Source organism: Chrysemys picta, chromosome 11, assembly GCF_011386835.1.
Source record: "Chrysemys picta bellii isolate R12L10 chromosome 11, ASM1138683v2, whole genome shotgun sequence".
Taxonomy (NCBI): Eukaryota; Metazoa; Chordata; order Testudines; family Emydidae; genus Chrysemys; species Chrysemys picta.
Window position 1 is genome coordinate 74,289,254 of NC_088801.1, and position 20,838 is coordinate 74,310,091.

At 41.3% G+C, this 20,838-nt stretch overlaps 1 protein-coding gene across 3 annotated transcripts; it reads left to right on the forward strand.

The window, feature by feature from the left end:
- The first annotated feature begins 1,577 nt into the window (after positions 1 to 1,577).
- Positions 1,578 to 19,933, forward strand: COPS8 (COP9 signalosome subunit 8). 3 transcript variants are annotated; one of them, XM_005311497.4, is made up of 8 exons: positions 1,578 to 1,839; positions 4,218 to 4,288; positions 6,265 to 6,313; positions 8,504 to 8,636; positions 11,055 to 11,162; positions 12,749 to 12,811; positions 16,165 to 16,206; positions 18,266 to 19,933. In XM_005311497.4, the coding sequence occupies exons 1-8, from the start codon at positions 1,762 to 1,764 to the stop codon at positions 18,343 to 18,345; spliced, it is 624 nt and encodes a 207-aa protein (XP_005311554.1). In that variant the 5' UTR covers positions 1,578 to 1,761; the 3' UTR covers positions 18,346 to 19,933. The 3 variants fall into 3 exon arrangements, with proteins under 3 accessions (XP_005311554.1, XP_042710458.1, XP_065418235.1); XM_065562163.1 differs by having other exon boundaries at positions 1,665 to 1,839; positions 3,188 to 4,288; XM_042854524.2 differs by lacking the exon at positions 11,055 to 11,162 and having other exon boundaries at positions 1,641 to 1,839.
- Positions 19,934 to 20,838: the final 905 nt, after the last annotated feature.

Genomic DNA, 20,838 nt, shown 5'->3' on the forward strand with positions numbered 1-20,838 from the left:
CTGTAGAGTTAGCGCAAACCCTTGAGACAAGGGAGCATAAAGAAAAGGCATTCAGTCTCTTGAGATGTCGTCATGTCACTTATTCTTGTTGTTGAAAGAGTCCCTGGGTAGACAAGACATGAATTACCAATGTGATTAGAAATAAGACGGAGAGTGGGAGGAACCCTTAACAAAATGCAGGCCTTCTTTATAAATCATAAAAGAACAAACCAGAATAAAAATATACATGCTGTGGTGGAATTAGCAAATACTCACCAGCAACCACACATCACTGAACAAAACCACTAACCCAGGAACCTATCCTTGTAACAAACCCCGATGTCAACTCTGTCCACATATCTATTCCAGTGACATCATCATAGGACCTAATCACATCAGCCATACCATCAGGGGCTCGTTCACCTGCACATCTACCAATGTGATATATGCCATCATGTGCCAGCAATGCCCCTCTGCCATGTACATTGGCCAAACCGGACAGTCTCTACGCAAAAGAATTAATGGACACAAATCTGACATCAGGAATCAAAATACTCAAAAACCAGTGGGAGAACACTTTAACCTGTCTGGTCATTCAGTGACAGACCTGCGGGTGGCTATATTACAACAGAAAAACTTCAAAAACAGACTCCAACGAGAAACTGCTGAGCTAGAATTGATATGCAAACTAGACACAATCAACTCCGGTTTGAATAAGGACTGGGAATGGCTGAGCCATTACAGACATTGAATCTGTCTCCCCTTGTAAGTATTCTCACACTTGTTATCTAACTGTCTGTCTGTACTAGGCTAGCTTGATTATCACTTCAAAAGTTTTTTTTCTCTTAATTAATTGGCCTCTCAGAGGTGGTAAGACAACTCCCACCTGTTTATGCTCTCTGTATGTGTGTATATATATATCTCCTCAATATATGTTCCATTCTATATGCATCCGAAGAAGTGGGCTGTAGTCCACGAAAGCTTATGCTCTAATAAATTTGTTAGTCTCTAAGGTGCCACAAGTCCTCCTGTTCTTCTTTTTGCGGATACAGACTAACATGGCTGCTACTCTGAAACCTTTCCTATATAGCTATGGGGTGATAGGGACTCTCAGGTGGAGTGGGAGGCAGTTAGTGAGAGGCTCTCAACTTTGCAGATTGAGTTTTTCAGTATAGAAAAATGGAGATCTGTGTGCTAGACACTTTAGTGCTACATATGTTTGTGAAATGCGGGGATTGTTTAAGTATAGCATTGTATCCTTCCACCAAAACATCCCTCCTGCCCCTCCCCCACAGCACCCCCCATCCTGCCTCCCCCAATCCCCTCAATATCCCCCTCCCCCACAGCAACCCCCATATCCCACAACAACCCCCAATATCCCCCTCCCCCACAGCAACTCCCAATATCTCCCCTGCAATATCCTCCTACCCCAACAGCAACTCCCAATATCCCCTCCCCCAGAGCAACCCCCAATATCTCCCTCCCCCCGCCACAGCAACCCCCAATAGCCCCTGCCCAGCACCCCCCAATAATATACCTCTCCCCACCCAGCAACGCCCCAAACACCTCCCCCCGAGCCCCGCCCAGCAGTCCCTGGAGTCCTCCAGTGCATACGAGAGGGGCGGGACAGAGCGGCTACAGCTCCGGCCCTAGGCTGCGGGCGGAAGTGCGTAGGCCGCTGAGCCGGGCCCGGAAGTGGTGGGTGGCGCGTGTGGCGGCGCCTGTGAGGGACCGCGGTGGGCACCGAGCGGGGCGGCTCTGAGGCCGGGGCCGGGCAGGAAGATGCCAGTGGCGGTGATGGCGGAAACCTCCTTCAGCTTCAAGAAGCTCCTGGAGCAGTGCGAGACGCAGGAGCTGGAGGTAGCGGGGCGGGCGCTGGGGCTCGCGGGCACGGACCGGACCCGGAGCCGTTAGACCCCGGGGGGCTCAGGGGCGGGAACAGGCGCGGCCGGGTGCTGGTGATCAGCGGCCGCCTGACGAGCTTGGCGGGCGGCTGCTGAGCCCCTCCGCGGAGGGCGCTGCTCTCCCTAAGGTGCGGGCTAAGCCCGGGGCCACCGCCTCCCGGGGAGCCGCTTCTCCCCGCCGGGGAGCTCTGGGACTGAGGCCGCGTGGCCGGGCGGGTCGGACACTGGGCTGGGACTCGGGAGACCTGGGGCTGCCGCCGGCCTGATGCGGGACCTTGTACGGCTCGCCGCCTCTGTACCGTGTGTGTGTGTGTGTGTGTGTGTGTGTGTCCTCGTGCCCTCGGTCTGGTCTCTTTAGTGTGCAATTCCTCAGAGCACAGACTATCCCTTACACACTCTCTCTCTCTGTGTGTATAGTGCCGTGTGTGTGTGTATGTGTGTGTGTGTGTGTATATATATATATATAGTGCCTAGTATGATTGGGCACCAATCGCAGTTGGGCCTTCTCTCCATTACCATAATACTGCCGATGATGGTGATAATTAATAATAGTTCCTCCCAGGGTTTAATTCCTGGTCCCTTTTTGGAGAAATCTTTTCTAGCTTTCTGCTAGAAAGTGTCTAATAAACTTGAAGTTGTTACATAAACTGGCTGCTTAGAAGAAGGAATATTCTCTTTTCTTTTTCCTCACATCCCAGAGCCCACTGGCTACAGCAAAGTGGTCTCCACTAATATACCCCTCCCTGCTTGTTTTTTGAGTCCTACTCAGTATGTGTTTTGTGCCTGTCTGCAACCATGTGAGCGTCTTGTCAATCTCACTTCTGCATAGTAATGTTCTGAATAGCAGCAGTGGAAGCTGGAGAAGGCTGGCCAACTTCGTTCTACTGCCGCTTGAGAAAGTTCTGTGCTATTATCTCCTCCTAGCTCCTTGATGTTGGGAGCATGGAGTTGCTGGAGCTCAGTGGGCTCTTGGGAGCTGTTACAAGCCAGCATAAATTTTAGAGGAACCTCAAGGCAGCTGTAAGTTATCCTAGCATCAGGTCTAGGAACATACTGCGCTTTCCTCCTGCACATTGAGCAGAACACTGCAACTAGTTCTCAGTCTGTGTGTTTCAGTAGATGAGCTTGTTAAAGCCCTTTAACCAAATCAAGTAGCTGTGCAAGTATCTACGTACATATGTTTGCTGCATTGTCCTTATAGGCGCAACACAACTGAAAGTCTAACAGAATTTTCATGTGTAATGAGTACTGTGTTTTCAAATTTGTAACTTTGTTTTAAAACCATTTTTTGTTTTCAAACTCAGCAGAGCGTGTGCTGCTTATATTGTACGTGTCAAGTTTGAAGTTGCGAAGCTTGACGGGTGTGGAGAAAGTAAATAAGGAAGTGTTATTTTCTCCTCATAACACAAGAAGTGGGGTCACCAAACGAAATTAATAGGCAGCAGGTTTAAAACAAACAAAAGGAAGTATTTTTCACACAACTCACAGTCAACCTGTGGAATTCCTTGCCGAAGGATGTTGTGAAGGCCGAGACTATAATGGTTCAAAAAAGAACTAGATAAGTTCATGGAGGATAGGTCCATCAATGGCTATTAGCCAGGATGGGCAGGCATGGTGTCCCTAGCCTCTGTTTGCCAGAAGCTTGGAATGGGCGACAGGCGATGGATCACTTGATGATTACCTGTTCTGTTCGTTCCCTCTGGGGCACCTGGCATTGGCCATTGTTGGAAGACAGGATACTGGGCTAGATGGACCTTTGGTCTGACCCAGTATGGCTGTTCTTATGTTCTTGTTCTCAGTTGGTAATCAAGGGGGGAATTTACATTCATCTCCAAAATGGCCAAAGGAATTTTGCTTAGCCTTTGTTTCAAAAACAAACAACACTTCCATGCAGAGACCAAGTATAGTAAAGTTCTGCCTAGAAATGGGGCTTGAGTGGGAACTGTCTGGATCCTGAAGTATAGTGGCTGCTGCTAAGGTCAATGTTCTCATTGTTGCTCATGTAACGAAAGACCTTATTGTAATCTACCCATGCTGGGGAGCAGAATTAAGGTTTCCGCAGAAACCTTAGTTAGTAATTTCCTGACTTGTTGGAATTAAAATCTTGACCTTAATATTGATGTAGTTTTTTATATAATTATCACATAGCCAAACAGAGCATCTGTTCACAGCCATTCTCTGATGTGGAAAACAGCTAATTTTATGTGTAATGTTAGAATTATGGGTTCTCTCCAATTTGAAGTATTTTTTAAATTAAATACCTCTGATTCCGTTTCCCTTCTTTACTGTTTAAGATGTATAATCCAATTAAGTGAGTTGGATTTGTTTTTTAAGGCCCCTGGAGGAATTGCAACACCCCCAGTTTATGGTCAGCTTCTAGCGCTATACCTGCTGCACAATGACATGTAAGTAGCTGTTACTGTTACCCTAAAAATTTAAAAATATGTAGAGCAATTCAGTATCCTAATTAGAATTTGATCTATACTTGTCAGAACTGTTTAAAAACTGTTGTTAATAATTTGGTTTATAAAAATGCATTTATCCAGTGCACTGGGCACAAGTATGTGAAAACAACAGCAAATTTACAGACAAACTAATGACATGTTATAGATCTCATGATTCTCTTCTTCCTTTTCAACTTGTCAAGAATAATAAATGCTATTTTCCCTGTAAATTCTTTTTCTTCTCTCACCTACCCCTTCTTGAAAGCCTAAGAAAACAGCTGGGTCTTACAGTGTTCAGCTTACTCAGCTCTGGTGGCTCATGGCTGGTAGCTTTCCAGAGTCAATGGCCACGTCTCTGCTGAAAAGTCCTGTCTTCATATTCTTTGCAATTAAACCAGGGGGCTTATCTTCTCAAGCACCATAGCCATGGTTTCATGCAAGAAAAGTGTCAGTTTCTCAAGCAGACCTTACCCAATCCAGTTACTTTGGCAGCTGGTGGGGATCAGGAAGCACAGCTTGTAATTTACCACCACCTGGGAGAGTGTGTATTCGGCACTAGCTGAAGCTTCCAAATAGTCTTCCAGCATAGCCCAGTGTAGTGTGAATACTGTGATCTGTTCTGGAGATGACAGTGGAAAACTGGCAAGGTCCACGTAATGAAGAAAATGTCTCAACCTTCTAGACAACCATAGATGAAAAAACATTTTTTGGCCACTATTGGCTACCTAAATATTAGAGGCAATTGAAGCAAATGAGATTCCCCCACAGACTGCAAAGCTGTATTGCAACTTGTAGACAATCATAGAAACTGAAAACCGCCAACTAGTTCTTCTGATTGGGCATCAAAGCAATCATTAAACAGTTACTTTTAATCTTGTCTGTAATGCCAACCAGCTAACCACAATTCAAGTCTCAATCTGGTAAACACAGGATAAATTGCTTAATCATAGTCCGAAATTTAAAAGACAGTATTGAGATTGGATTTATAGGTTACATTTCAATGATATTTAATACTTTCTTACTGGTGCTGGAAAATCCTGTAAGCTTTTTCAGGTGAGCAACAATATAGATAAAATCGAGAAGTCTTTGCTTCTCAGCCTTACAGTATGTGCATATGCTGTGTCACTACATTGATGTGCAATCAGGAATAATTCTGCTTTCAGGCTTCTGAAAGCATGGGTCACATATGCAGTTTTTAGCATTTTAAGAAGTCAGCATCTACCCATGGATACCACCGAGTGATATCAGAAATCGCAATATTTCCCTTTACTTACAATGGAAGGTCAGAAATATCCAACCGTTGTGTTTACTGTGTGGATAAATGGTGATATCGGTATTCTGGCTGCGCATAGGAGAGGAGGGATTGGCACAAACTTTCCAGTTAACAGGCTTGTCAGTTTTAGTGGGCACTCTGAAGATAAGGAAAAAATCTTTACCTATATTACTAAATAGCATCTTAGATCATCTAGGCTGAACATTTGACCTCTTATTTACTACTTGCTTCTTGCATTTCACTAGGCTGGATAATGAACATAGACTTCAGTTTCTCTTTGGTGTTATCAGGTGCTGCTGTTTGTGTTCATAATATTGCAGGGGAATGTTTTCATTAAACTTCAGTGTCATGACATTCTGAACACTGGCTTGCAATATGTCCTCTTACTGCATCTATTTCAAAATTACTTTCATAGTTGAATTTTTATATCTCGCTTGATATAAAGCCATTATACCACAGATTTTTAAGCATTAAGATGACATTGTATATGGCATAAGTCTGTGTGTTATGCTACTAAATGCTTGATTTGTTCACCCCATTAAGTGTAGCACTTACATCTGAAGACATCTTTAATATCACTGTCTTTTCATAGGGTTCTAGCAGTAAACATCTGATGAATATAATTGTTAAACATAGTCTAACTGGGCTCTATTTTGTTTACTAGGAATAATGCACGATATCTTTGGAAAAGAATTCCTCCTGCTATTAAATCTGTAAGTACTCCCTTCAGTGCAGTTTAAGACTGGAGATGGTACTGTGCTCCATTCTACATGTTTGAAGAAAAAGGTTTTTTTCCAAAATGTGGCATTTAAAATAAATCTTCACTTTTGGTCTGAGCTACATGGTTGATGAATGGCCAGGTTCAAAGGTTTGAGCTCTTCAACCACTTTGCCAGCAGATGGCACTGCCAAGGCATGTCAACCTGTTCCCTCTACTGACAGAGATCATCTGCATCTGTCTGCTCCTGCAAAGTGCTCTCTTATTCTATCTCTTTTGCTACCCAAAATAATTAGCCTTTCAGGCCACCTCCTCAAAATATATTGGAGTTCAGCAAATCAGCAATAGTTGTTGTTGGAAACCTAGTTCCTCACGACAAAAATGGCCACCAGCAGAAAGAAGGCAAAGGTCCTATTCTGAGTATTACCAGAGACCAAAAGTCAGGCAGATACATCCTGTAGTTGATTCACAACCTCAGCCAACTTTTCAAAAGGTCAAAATGGTGTCTGGGAGCACTTCTGCCTCTGTTGGAAAGAGGAGGCTGATAACATCACTGGATCTTATTTATAATTATATTTTCATATGAATGTTTCCTCTTATTGGCATACATTTCAGAAGGTTCTGTCTGACTTACTACCCGGGATTTAGGAGACATTACAACGTTCAGTGTAAATTACTATTCTCCCTAGGATACACTGGAGTGCAGTAGAATCCTAAAAGACAAATCTCAGAAAAAAGTTTTTTTTTTTCTTCTTCCTCCTCGCACCTCTTGGTATAATGGATAGAGGACTGAAAATAAAACAGCCAACAGGTATAGCAGGAACCTAACTGCACGTTTTGCGTTTCATGGCTACAGTGATGTGTAAGTACCAGAAACGATAGAGCACTTCCATATGAGGCACTCTCTCATATATCCGAGATATATGGCCACAAGCCAGACTGATGCATCATTCCAAAGTATGATTTAGTGAATTCCAGTGTCTGGGTTTCCAAATTATAAGTGAATACCGAAAGCGCTGTATTGAACTACTGAATCAACAGTGTAGGTTTACTGTAATGCCCTGCTTGAATTAGAACCACCTTTTGAGATGTCAGGTCTCTAATAGCAAAAGTGCTTGCCTGTTTGTAGGATTTTTCTTTAGAATTTGGGTGTCTAAAGATACAATTGGGGTCAGAAAGCTTTTACATAAAGAAATAGGGAGGAAGTGGCTCTGCAGTCCTCTGCCAGGTCTGAGACTGGATAATATCTCCTGAGATACTTCTGAATACCACTTTCCTAGCAGTGACGGAAAGGTCAATCGGGCTCAGCCATTTGATGATAAAAGTCAACTAGTGGTCTCAGTAATATTGCTGGGTCAAACCTTTTTTGTATCACACTTGCAACACATCTTGCCACACTTGTTAATGACGAATTACTAGTAATTGTCACAGCAGCCTTTGCATCTTCCTCTGACAAAACTCATGGGAGGTAATTTCCATGATCTTCATGCCATTTTGTGGGTCGAAACAGAATTGACATGTCCAACAGGACTGAGAATCAGTCTCCTTTCATGATGGAGGTCATTCCTCCTCTTCTCACCCAGACTGCTGCCCATTTCTATTCTAATATGTAATTATTAGTGGCATGTTGCTCTGGAGACTAGTTAGCAAGATCCACTTTGTTGGCTACATAGAAGAATCTCTATTAATTTCTTCCTATATTTATACAACTGGTTTCTAACTTTTCCACCTGATTGCTTTCTGTTTATATCAGTTAGTTTGTAAACTTAATCATCCCAAGATTAGTTCGCTTAAAAAAAAAAAAAAAAAGTGTGGTATAATTGTATATGTATGTTTCTTGCTTCTTTCTGCACTACATTTTTTGGGTGGTGAAGCAGGTGTAGAAAGATGTAATAGGCAAATTACATGTTTTACTCTGTGTCTCTTAGCTGCTTTGTCTGTGTAAAAAAATTAGAATTGTTTGAACTGGATCATCACTCTTACACCATTATCAGTGATGTGGTACTGTACTATCTGAATCTTAATATCAAGATTACTGTAGTATTTCATTCTAATTGTTCTGATTCCTACTTGTTCAGAGAGGGGAAAAATATACTTTCAGCAAAATGCAATTAGTAGTGGAGTGGTCATGGCAGGGAATAATACATATGTTCTGTTTTGATTGCTTGCTTGCTTTATCACTGTAGGCAAATTCTGAACTTGGTGGAATTTGGTCAGTAGGACAAAGAATTTGGCAGCGAGACTTTCCAGGAATCTACACAACAATCGGTGCACATCAGTGGTCTGAGACTATTCAACCAATCATGGAAGCACTTAGAGGTACAAAAAATATTTGTTTGAAAACTTAAACTTCTCTGCCCCTAGTCTGTGTTAATTTGAATTTTTGATGGCCATATAGGACTACATGCTACCATTAACCCTTGCTCAAGACTCACTCTGAGTTCTAGGAGGTTGTATTTTGGCTTGGATTTTTAGTGTATGCTAATTTGTCAGAACAGTTTTGCTTAGATTGTGAATTCCTTGGGGCAAGGACATTCAGCCAGGCACTTTGACAGTTCTTGATAAATAGAAATAGGTTTTGGTAACAGACTTGGGCTTTCTGCAGTAACTGAGCAAATATCCAGGTGTTTTGGTTTTTGTGTTGTAAGTAGAGCGGTGAATCTTGAAAAATCTGAATCTTGAACATTTTGAATAAATTTCTTTACTCATATAAGTTATTTATGAAACCAGTAGCTTTGATAGAATATTTTGAGTGTGCAAATCTGTTTATACTACTGATTACTATTTCGTTTGAAAACAAAATTAGACCCTGATCCTGCAATCTGTGCTGTGCAAGTAAAACCCCTGCTCATGTAGAACTCATTGCAGGGCTAGGCCTACTTTTGTTTTTCAAATGAAATATTAATTAGTACTGTAAACAGATTGATAGGTTTTGTTCACTCAAAATAGTCTATTGGTTTCATAAATAACGTGTAAAGAAATGTATTCAAAATGTTCAAGATTCAATAAGTCTGTGGGCTTCCTTGTTTTGGGAATATACTATTACCTTGGTTTAACATTACAGTATCTAAAGGGAAAAAGTATATTAACCATTTGGGGCTGGTGGGAGTAAGTTTATTTTCCACATTCAGAAACTAAGTAGATACAGTCCAGTTTAGAATAACAGTATTTCAGCACCTGCCACAGTGGTGGCCAGCCTGGTTGGTTGTGACGCTTAGATGCTATCACAATGTGTGTGTTTAATAATATGTGGAACAAATGGGCTAGAGCAATATTTTACTGAACATCTAATATTTACTAAACATCTAAAACTTTAAGATATTGCTAATCCAAGGTAAAAAAAAAAAACTTGTTGAATATCCCTCTAACTGAATAATTGAAATTTATACAGAGTGTATCGCCAGTAACACCACATTGTGTTGAAGGGCTATTTCCAACTTAAGAATAAAAATCAACCTTGAAGATTATCCCATAGCCTTCAGAGGTCTTACCTGACGGATTTCAGATATGAAACTTATCATGATATGAAACATCAGTTTCAAAATTAGATTTAAATGATTTCTTCTTACAAACTTTGATGTACCATAAATAGAATGATCGTCATCTTTTGCTCTCACATTATAATCAAATTTTAATTACATATCTGGAATACGGATGATCAAGCTTCAGATATGACTCAACTTTCAAAATAAGTCCCTCTTATTGGATTCCACAAGCTTGACAACGTCCCTTTAAAATTAGTCCTGCAGCTAGCAGGATTCTAAGGAATCTTATTTGGAGTTTGCCCATAACTGCTTACATTAGACAAAGATTCTACTTTTTTTTTTTTTTTTTTAATTAAAGACACTTAGTGCAGATGTTTCTGAGTAGTAACATTCTGCTTAACACTAATGTGCTAATAGCTTTTCACTGCAAGGGGGCACTAGAGTCTGTGGAAAAAAATTTTTTGCAGGCTATTTCACTCTCCCATCCCAAAACATGAATTCCAGTTCATTCTTTGTGCTAATAAGGAAACAGTTTGATGTAGTGTTACTTTGGAGCCATATTGGGATTAAAGCATCAAGCATTATAGAAATTTAAGACATGAATGTCATTTATTTAAACAATCCCTTATTGAATAATTATATTTAAACTTTAATTAGTAATTGAATTTTTATAACTTTGCAGAAATAAATTGTATAGCTAATTAGCTATGAACATTTCAGTTTTACTTACAATAAAATTGGAAGCATTTTAGCACTTTCTGGGCTTACACCAAAAATGTTTTAAAATACTAAGATGAATTTTCTATGATTTTCAGAACATGTTATCCAGATCCTGTCATTCTGAATAAGCCTGGGCTCAAGATCAAAGTGACTAGACTGTACCTCATACCCTTTGTACTTAACTGTTAAGGCACAGATTTGGGAGATAAATGATCTAGGTTCTGTTCCTAGATCTACCACAGACTTGGGCAAGTTGTTTTAACCTCCCTGCCTCAGTTTCTCTATCTGTAAGTCATGATACTTACTGCTTGCCTCATAGGGGTGTCGAAGCTCAGTTAATATTTACAAAGCCTCTTTTAGGCTTGCACTCAATGGAACATACTGTGTAAATATGAACTATTAGTATTAAGCACCAGATTTTCAGAAATGTGGTTCTCCATTGTTATGTGAGGCCACACAACGCATTTTCGGACTTGCTGCGTGTTTTGAAGACTTACAATTATATCGTTTAAAAATGTGTTCCCCTTAATAGATGCAACTAGGAGGCGAGCTTTTGGACTGGTTTCTCAGGCATATACCTCAATAATTGCAGATGATTTTGCAGCCTTTGTTGGACTTCCTGTAGAAGAAGCTGTGAAAGGTAGCTTATTCTTTTACTTTTTGGATTGTCTTTCACGGACAATTTTGTTTTGAGGCTGAGACCAGAATTAAATGGACTAACTAAAGAATCCCATTATAAAATAAAAGTGGTTTAAGAACACTTTTCCTTCCTTACACCAGGTCCAAAAAAAAAGCCAGAGGGCCCTCTGTATTTAGAAAATTCTTCATTGTAGGCCTAACAGATTTTGGTGAAAATGTTTCAAATAAATGAAAGGAAAACTGGAGATAAAGTTGACCTTTATGAAATGTTACTAATGGATTTATGCATGGTCCTGATTTTTAATAGACCAGTGTTCGTCCGCTTGGGTCTGAAGTCTTGTCCGAAAAAGAAAATTTTTACAAAACCTAATTAATAGGGTTTCCATTAATGTAAATCTGTCTTGGAATTTAAAGATTTCCAAGCAGTGTTACAATGTGAATATTGCCAACAATTGCTTGTACCTGAGAATCGGAAAGTGATCCTGGTTAGAAACCATAGTGACATTTCCTACTCTATATTTCTCTCATCTTGTTGGATTCAAATAAAGTAAAATGAAAGTATAAATGTATACATTAAATAACATTTAAAAAAAATCCCTAGATTATTAAAACTGGTATTTGTAACATGTGAGGTACATCTTGCTGAGAAGGTTTCACCTTGCTCGGCTCTCTGCCCAGTGAGGTCCCACTTCCACTGCTGCTCCCGTAACTTATTTTGCGGGAAAGGGATGGGGCGTAGAGGGGTACTTCAAAACGAAGTGGGGAGGAGGATCCAAAAATAAACATAAGCTTGAGATTATTGTGAAAGGAGATGATGACTGAAAAGGGAAACAGTAAAAGCAAATTGCTTCATTTTTAGGATGGAAAATGTATTTGAGTTCTCCAGTTATCACCACTTACTAGATTAGGAGCCACAAAAAGCCTTCCTCCTTTGAAATAGCAGAGGAATTCCATTTTTCTTGAGTGTGAGAAGCCCAGGCTCCAGGACAAAAAATAAAAGTAAAGCTTTGCATCAGGCCTGACTGAATAAGTCTCAGGATACTATCACTTCTACAAAGATCATGCATTTGTACAACTAAATGTCTCCAGCAGCGCCTCTTGTCATGAGCTCATATGAGAAATAACTTTTACTGTGCAATCCAACTTTTAAAGTGTATTGAGACATTTTTCCAGTGAGTGGGAACTTTGGGTTATTTGATACTGGAGTCAAACACATAGGGTATCATTTCTCCCTCACCCCTTTTCCTTCAACGTGCCAACCTGTTTCCCTTTAGCTGATCGCCTCCTAAATAAACCTAGACCCCCTTCCTCCCCCCCTCCCAAATTGTGGATCTAACATGACACTTGCTGTCATCACATTGTTCACTTTGCATCTGTGTTCCTACCCTTTCCCTTACACTGTGTCTGTATTGTCTATTTAGATTGTAAGCTCTTCAGGGGAGGGACCATGTCTTGGTCGTGTTTATACAGCGCATAGCAAATGGGGTCCTGGTCCATGGCTGAGACTCATAGGTGCTATGGTAATACATATAATAAATTGTAATCATAATCATTTTGTTCTTATGAATTTTTAAAATGTATTTTCAGGGGTGTTAGAACAAGGATGGCAAGCAGACTCAACAACTCGTATGGTAATGCCTAAAAAGCCAGGTAGGTGGAGCTGTTATTCCATGATGCATTTTGGATCTGGCTTGGTATTTCTAGTATTGTATCCTTTAGTGTCATTAAAATGATGCCTAATATAATTTTAGTTTGTTTTGTATAACAAGGACATCTTGACACAGGAGATTAGGGGAGCGGCTCCATAGAGCATACTTTTTGCCAATGACATTATGCTGTTCTGTAAAGATAAATACTAACTGGAAAGAGACCTAGAACTTTGGAGGGCTGCATTAGAAGAAAATGGCATACAAATCAGCCGACAAAAGATGGAACATGTGCAATGCTTCATTGAGAGGGACAATAAGAAGCCAGTAAAATTAGTGTGTGCAACAGTTGAAGTACCTCGGTTCAGTGTTGAGCCATTCGGAGAATGTGGCTTGAATAGTGCTTGGTATAAATGAAGGGAGTTGGTGGGAATTCTCTGTGATAAGACAATGCTAAGTAAACTACAGAGCAAAGTGTGTAAGATCACGATTAGGCCAGCCACAATATATGGGTCAGAATGCTGGCCAATAAGGACGAGAAAACTACTTCTGCTTCACGCTGCTGACATGAGAATGCTCAGGGGAACACTTGGGTAAGACGAGAGCTGGTATGCTACGTAATGAAATGGTACAAGCCATGAGGCAGAAATTCTCCATTATGGAAAAGCTGAGGGAGTATTGACTGAGATGGCTGGGTCCTGTGGGATGATATGGGTTACATTGGCCAGGGAGTGCAAGAGCTAGTAATCGTGGGACAAAGATGATGAGGAAGACCTGGAAAAAGGTGGTTCGAGATGCTGAAGCACGAGGTGAAAGTTGATGTCGGCTTGGAATATGCCCTTGACAAGAACCCTTGGAGATGAAGAACAAGAGCCGCTGACCCCGACTGACAAGGCAATGGTGGAGAAGATTGTATAACGAGCTAATGCAGGAGCACAACATGAGATGCTCAAAATGTAAGAAACATGAATCAGTGGCTTTAACTTTGGCACAATCAGTATCAGTTAAACTAAAAGGACCCAAACCTTTTTAAACAAAAGGAAACAGAATATGCTTTAATTTCTCCTACTCCCCTTCTGCTTACTATTGGTTCCGATAACTCAGTGGAACATGTTACATGACCTCAACTGACATTTCTTAATCCAATAAAGCTTAGTTAAAATTTACTATTTTGAAACACGCAGTGTTTCAAACTAAAGTTCCTTACTCGTGGGACTTAGAGGATCTGTCTTCCTGTGCCTTGTGGTTAAATTGCTGGAACTCGTGGAGTCGAGCCAGCTGAAAACATCTAGAGCAAGCAGCTGATGTAAGAATTGTCTGAACCTGCTGTTTACTATTTCCCAACACAAGGAGGATTCCCTGATATGAACAAGGCTTAATTAAAGTAGATTTCCACTTATTGGCGACTACTCGGTTGCCACCTAAAAGTTGCCATTATTCGGCAGTTGCCAATAAGCAGAAGGCAGCTAGGCTTTGTGAGGCTGCAGCTAGGGAAGGAAGCTCTGGGACGTGCCTTCCTTGGCCGTAGCCTGCAAACTTGCCTGCGAGTAGAGCAGCAACAGGGAGGGCCACTGGAGCCCGGGTGCTGGGAGCCCATGGAACTGCACAATACTTCTTCCTGCGCTCTCTGGGCATCAGGGCTCATCATGTCCCAGTCCTTCCTTCCTTGAGTGCAGCCCGCCTGTAGGACACAGTGTTGATAGCACAGTGCGAGGTACTGTGCAGCTCCAGTATCCAAGTTTTAGCTACTGCTCTGCCCATAGCCTCCCCACCCAGCCTGCAGCCTCTCCCCTCCTGTGCGATCCAGGTGCACAGGCAGGTTTGCAGGGCTGCAGCCCCAGAAGGAAGCACTGGGATGTGCTGAGCACAGGCTGCAGGAAAGTTTGCAGGGCTACAGCCAGCGAAGACGCATCCCAGCATCTCCCTTCCTGGCTGCAGCCTAGCAAACCTGCCTGCAACTGGGGTCTGTCTTCCAAAATATGTTGTGAATAAATGGCATGCCATTGCCAGTATCCAAATCCCATTAACATTAAAGTCAATGGAACGGGATTGGTTCCTGGCAAAACATTGCTGTTAACCAGAAGTTAATACCTGGGTTGCTGTTAAGCAGAATCTACTGTGTGTAAAATGAAGTATGTTCAGTGTGCCCAGTGCTGGGTGTAAAAAAGAAAGCAAACATTTTGTGCAGATCCTTCAAATGTGTAAGGAGGCAGTCAGTAGTACGGTGTAGTTCAGCATGATCACGTATTTACATGTCTGTGTTTTCAGACTAGATTACACGCGCCACTCCAGCTTTTTTTAACTGTAATTGTGGTATGGTATTGAAAAGATAAAGCAAGTTTTTGCAAACAGCACACTGGGAAATGCTTGTCTTTTTAACAAAAGTAATGCTAATTAATTTCTATTGATGTAAAAATTCGAGCAAAATTTTGTGAAGGGCAGAGACTGCTGTTCTAAACTTCTTAATAATTAAAAAAAAAATGAAAAAAAAAAAAAAAAAAAGGAAGAGGGGTGATTAGATCTGCCAGAATATATCTTGTTCCTAAAATGTACTGTTGCTAGGAAAAAATCATGCTGTCTTGGGCTCCTGAACAACTAAAACCCTGCTCACCCAAACAAAAAATGATGATTTAATGTGTTCCAGACAAGGTGATGAAATTCACTTATAATCCTGTGTGTATTGACTGATCTGAGGCTTGAACCATCTGACTCAGCTGAACAGACACATCCTCCATTTCCCCCCCCCTGCGATGTGGTGATGTTTACAGCAAAACTATTTGCAACCCACACTGCGCTTACTAGTGCATGTAACTCAAAGTGTTGTGTGGGGCTGAACTACCATTGTAAGACAAATGAAATCATCAGGAGGCCAGTCGTCCTTTTCAGTCTCTCATTCACTATGCCTAGGAGTTTAAATGTACAGATATTATACTATACAATAAAAATTTCCATGAAAGAAAATTAGTAACAGGTTTGTTTCTAAGGGTTTGTCTTCACTACGGGGGTAAGTTGACTTAAGTTACGCTGTTCCAGCTACATGAATAGCCTAGCTGGAGTCGATGTAGCTTAGGTTGATTTATCCCGGTGTCTTCACTGTGCTGTGTCGATAGGAGACACTCTCCAGTCAACTTCCCTTACTCTTCTCGGAGAGCTGGAGTACCAAGAGCGCTCTGTCATCGATTTAGCGGGTCCCGATTCCTACTACATCAATTGCAGCAGCATCAATCTCCCTGTAGTGAAGACCAGCCCTATGAATTTATAGGGTTTTAAAAAATTTTGGCTTGGTAAATAAGAATTGTATTGTTAGCAAAATGGGTCCCTTAATTGATTAACATTTCCATTGCATTTTTCCTTTAGGGGCACTGGAAGCTTCCTTTAACAGATTTATTCCTTTACCAGGTATTTGCTCATTTTGATTTATTTTAAAAGGTGTAATATAGATAAATATACAATTTGCCTTTCTGAAACTCTTATGTACCCTTTACATATGTAAACAAAACAAAGAGCTAACTCAACACCACCTTCCCAGCAATGTCAAATGAAACACACAACCTCCAGCAATTTACTCATTGACCAGACAATATTAACCACCTCCTCAACCCCTCCTTCCCACAGACATCTGAGTGAGGGAGAGCATTGTGGCATGCCCAGGAACCAGTAAAACCCAGGCTAGTTTCTACCAAGTAGAGAGCTGGTTCCAGAATAGAAACACCCTTGGAGAACTGTCAGTTCCCTCTCCTAAACTGAGATGGAGCCAGCTCAAGCATCTCACTGTGATTGTCATAAGGAGAGTTGCCTCTCAAGTAGGCAAGTCCCAAGTGGTTAAATGGCTTTATAGCCTCTGTGTGATACAAAGAATGTATTATCTTAAATTTTCCTTTAGACGAAAAATTTGAAGTAGATCTTTCTGCTTCCATCTCTCATTTTATGTTTTAAATTTAACTGAAGGCTTCGTTATAGATTAAGCTGTACAATTTTCATTGGTGATGCTGGCACCTAAAATTCTGTTCTCCACATGGTACAACCAAGTATGTTCAGAATAAATCTGATTTGATGGTTTGACACATGCATTATAGATTCCAAGTGAACTTAAATTTGCTGGAGGTTTGTCTTTCCAAGCCAGTGTGAAGTCTCTCGCTTTCTGAAAGCATGTTTTTTTTTTTTTTTTAAATGATAGCCTTCTGTTTTCCCCCACCTGGAAGTAGGGTGCTTCACATACTTGGGGTTGAGGATTCATTTTTTTTTTACGTAGGCTAGGTGAATATCTCCCCAGTGTACTTTTACATCAGAGAAGACTTTACAGGAGGAATCGCTTCTATATAACACATTGTTTCTCTGCCTTCCCTCTCCTCAGTTTTGACTCCTTGTGTTCTGTTTTCCTTTCTTCTCCCTGCACTGTTTTTCATTTCTCCTCCTAATTATCTCTTGCCTCTATTCTTGACGGTCCTTTCTTCTCACTCTACTCTCCTTTTCTCTTACCCCTACATTTCATTCTCTGTTTCTCTAATTTTCCCTTCCATTTTCAGTTATCCTCCTCTCTAACCTGCACTTCACCCTTACCACCGGTTAACTCTGCATTCCTGTAGAGTTTGTACATGTACTATGGCTGCCTTCTCTTGCCAGCCATCCAGTGCTTTTTCCACCATGTCTTGATTAGGTATGTCTCGCTTTACCTTAGAGACATGGCTCAGCAGACATGCTCGTTATTGCTGCTTCTAGAGCAGGGATGGCCAAACCGCAGCTCACGAGCCGCAGGCAGCTCTTCACAGTTAAAGTGCAGCTCACGGAGACCCGCCTCCCTTACCGCATTCTCTACCTACCAGACTGGGATTGGGGGTTGCTCAGGGCTTCTGCCCTGCATCAGGGTGGTGGGGCCCAGGGGCTTCTGCCCTGTGGGGAGGGGTCTCAGGCCTTCAGCTGAAGCCCCAGCTGGTGCACCCTGGAGGGCTGAGGCCCTAGCCTAGCTCTCGAACTTCTGAAGATTATTGTATGTGTCTCAGAGGGTCAGTAAGTTTGGCCACCCCTGTTCTAGAGGAAGGCAGAATGCAAGCAAACCTACAGGAACTTTACTGTCGTTGAAGATGCTGCAGGAGTCCTTTCCAGAGTTAGCAAACAGAGATGACATGCTGGAAACTTAGCAGACCTTCAATATATGCAAATAACTCTTGAAGAGTGAAGAGGTCTAGAAATAGTGATAGACGTATCCTAGCTATTTGTAACTTTTGTTGCAGCCGTGGTGTGTAATGGGCCAAATAAGTAACTCCTCCACAACACAACATAAGAATATATGAAGAGATTGCAAGTAGGAGTGTCAGTCACTCTAGGGCTGATGAGGAAACAGTCTGAGAAATTTAGTTCACATTTTTCTTTAATGTCAAGGGAGCTGGGATGGGTGACGTTGGGCTCTGTTTTGCCTCTTTAATTTTATTAATGCTGTGTGTTTTTGTGTTCTTTATAGAACCCGCTACCGTTCCACCAATTCCTAATGAACAACAGTTGGCCAGATTAACTGACTATGTGGCTTTTCTTGAAAATTAATTACCCCATTCCTGCGTTCAAGACAGAACCTGGAAATTCTGTGTACTGGCAGTTCTACTATCTAAAACTTACTTTTATGCTGTTTGTTAAATGTTGCAGCCTCCTCCTACTGGAATATGTTGATAAAATATATAGAGAGTATATTTTGTTCCTATATGTGTTTTGCCAAAGCAAAGTTAGTAGTTGAAATAGTCCTTAACTCCAATAATATTTATCCATTAGGTACACAGCAGTATTACATGTTAAGTTTTATTCTCTTATGACTCGTAGCGGGAAAGGGCATATCTCTCCAACTGTACTGATATAGACTATTGCAAAGCAGCAAACAGAAGGAAAGAGAAGAGTTTCCATCAGCGAAGGAGATGAATGTAATTGTTAGGTCCTTTGTACTCATGACTTCGATGCTTCCATTGCTGGCAGTGTGGAATACTTACCAGGAAAATCGGTCACAAATGGATTAAGTATAAACAGGGGAAAGGTATTCTACCTGCATCTGTAAAGGAGAAGCCTTGCAAAGTACAATAAATATTTAGTTGTGAACCATAAGTAACAGCAAGTTACAGTAACTATTACTGTACTTTCCTGCAAGATTCCTTCCATTTATGGTGAGATTTTATAACTGGTTACTCTTATATCCCATTGCTTATCTATTTCTGAGTTGTCTTATTTCCCCTAGGGTTAGTTTTGAGTGTTCTGTGAAAACTGTTTGTGGGCTGGTGTACTTTTTTTTTTTTTTTTTACTGCAGACTGATATTTTTAATATACCTGGGGCACCTAGAGAATACATTTCAGAAAGTTGTTTTGGGGGTGGGGCGAGGCAAATGTTCACTTCACTTGCTCTGAAAAAGCATTTGGTTTTGGAAGGTTTAACTTCTAAGAGCAGCCACTCTTGGGGCACTCAGACCAATATTTTACCCTGTAACTTGTTAGAAAGTTATGCCATGATTCTCAATACTACTATAAAACCTGAATCTACTTGTGTCATAGGCTGGTGATGGCTTCACCAGAAGGAGTTTTTGCCTGCCTTTGTAGCTTTCTGGACTATTCTTGTCATTGGAAAAGAATTTAAAAATTAGATGCCTTTGAATAAAATAAATCTATGGAGGATGAGCTAGAGTATGCTGCACTGTCAGTTCAAGTAGTGTACATCCTGTACCAGAGCACTGCTGTATTAATCCTTGAATTCAGAATCGGAAAGGAAACAACTTACTTTCCCTTGCCTGATCCTAATGTTTAAAAAATGGAGCCAGGGCGCATAGTGGTGCTTTAAGGGGCAGTGCATGCCTTTACCTTCCTCTCTCCTTTCATTTGGTTGTCGTCAACATATTCAGTGGTTTGTCACTTGAAGATGGCAGGTTCTTGTTATTTGTAGTGACATTCTCCCAGTGTGTGCTACCTACTGTACATTCTTTCGTCTGGGGTCCGAGAGGAAGGGGTTCTAAACAGTGCGCTGTTGCTTTTAGACCCCCTTTTACATGTAACCATTTACTTTCAAAAGATTATTTATTTGAAGCCCATCCAAGTCTTGGATCTCTATAAATATTGATGCAAATATAATTTCAGTGATATTAAAACATGTTTACACTAAGCTTGTGTACCTGACTTCATTCCCTTCTTCAAAGAGTAGATGTTCAAATCTGATGGCTGTGGAGGTTTGGTATAGTCTAACTGGTCAGTTTGAATGGTAAAGCTGTACGAAGGTTAATATAGTACATTATGCTTACACAGTTATTTAATGAAGATTTATACACAGCATAAAGTGCCCTCTGCATATTCCCACTCATGGGATGCTCTGACTGGTGCAGCCTTGAATGGTAGAATTCTAGATGGCAGTAGCTGTTGGAGCACTCGCTCATCTCCTTTGCCCCACCCTTCAGTGAACATCGAGTGTTTCAGGAAAAAAGAACAGGAGTACTTGTGGCACCTTAGAGACTAACAAATTTATTAGAGCATAAGTTTTCGTGGGCTACAGCCCACTTCTTCAGATGCATAAGGGGTGTGGTTCTCCAGCTATCTCAGTTACTTCTAACCACGACCAGCTAAATAGATTTGTGTGGAGCTCGGGAATCCTTCCAGGTCCGTGATTAGCTGGCTAATTTAGATCTTAGGTGTTAAGTGTTAGTTTTATTAGTGGTAGTAATATAGTTACTTGGGTGGAACTGAAGAAGAAACACGGTTTCAAAAGATGTTTCCGATGCGCTTGGGTCCAGATGAGCCAATTCCAAAAATGAGGCTTGAGGCACCAGTGAAAGAAGAAGGTACTGTGGCACCAGAGGCTGGTAGCAGTGTGGCACTGCAGCAGATAGTAGCCGAGGCACAGGCTCATAGATTGGATCCCAGCCTCTGTTCAGCCAGAGAGGATCAATTACAGTAAAGGAGCAAGAGAGGATGTACTACAACAGACTCAGATATGTATTTCTCCAGAAAGCAGAGATCACATAGAGGAATTTAGAATTTCTCCTCTTTTGCCGTCACCTGAAATGCTTTTTGGTT

What these genes read in the sequence shown, in the direction of transcription:
- COPS8 (XM_065562163.1), top strand. Translation starts at nt 4,065, where the DNA reads ATGTGGAAAACAGCTAATTTTATGTGTAATGTTAGAATTATGGGTTCT. An exon ending in TTCCTCCTGCTATTAAATCT is followed by an intron (nt 6,314 to 8,503) that starts GTAAGTACTCCC and finishes TTATCACTGTAG; the next exon opens with GCAAATTCTGAACTTGGTGG. An exon ending in TGTAGAAGAAGCTGTGAAAG is followed by an intron (nt 11,163 to 12,748) that starts GTAGCTTATTCT and finishes ATGTATTTTCAG; the next exon opens with GGGTGTTAGAACAAGGATGG.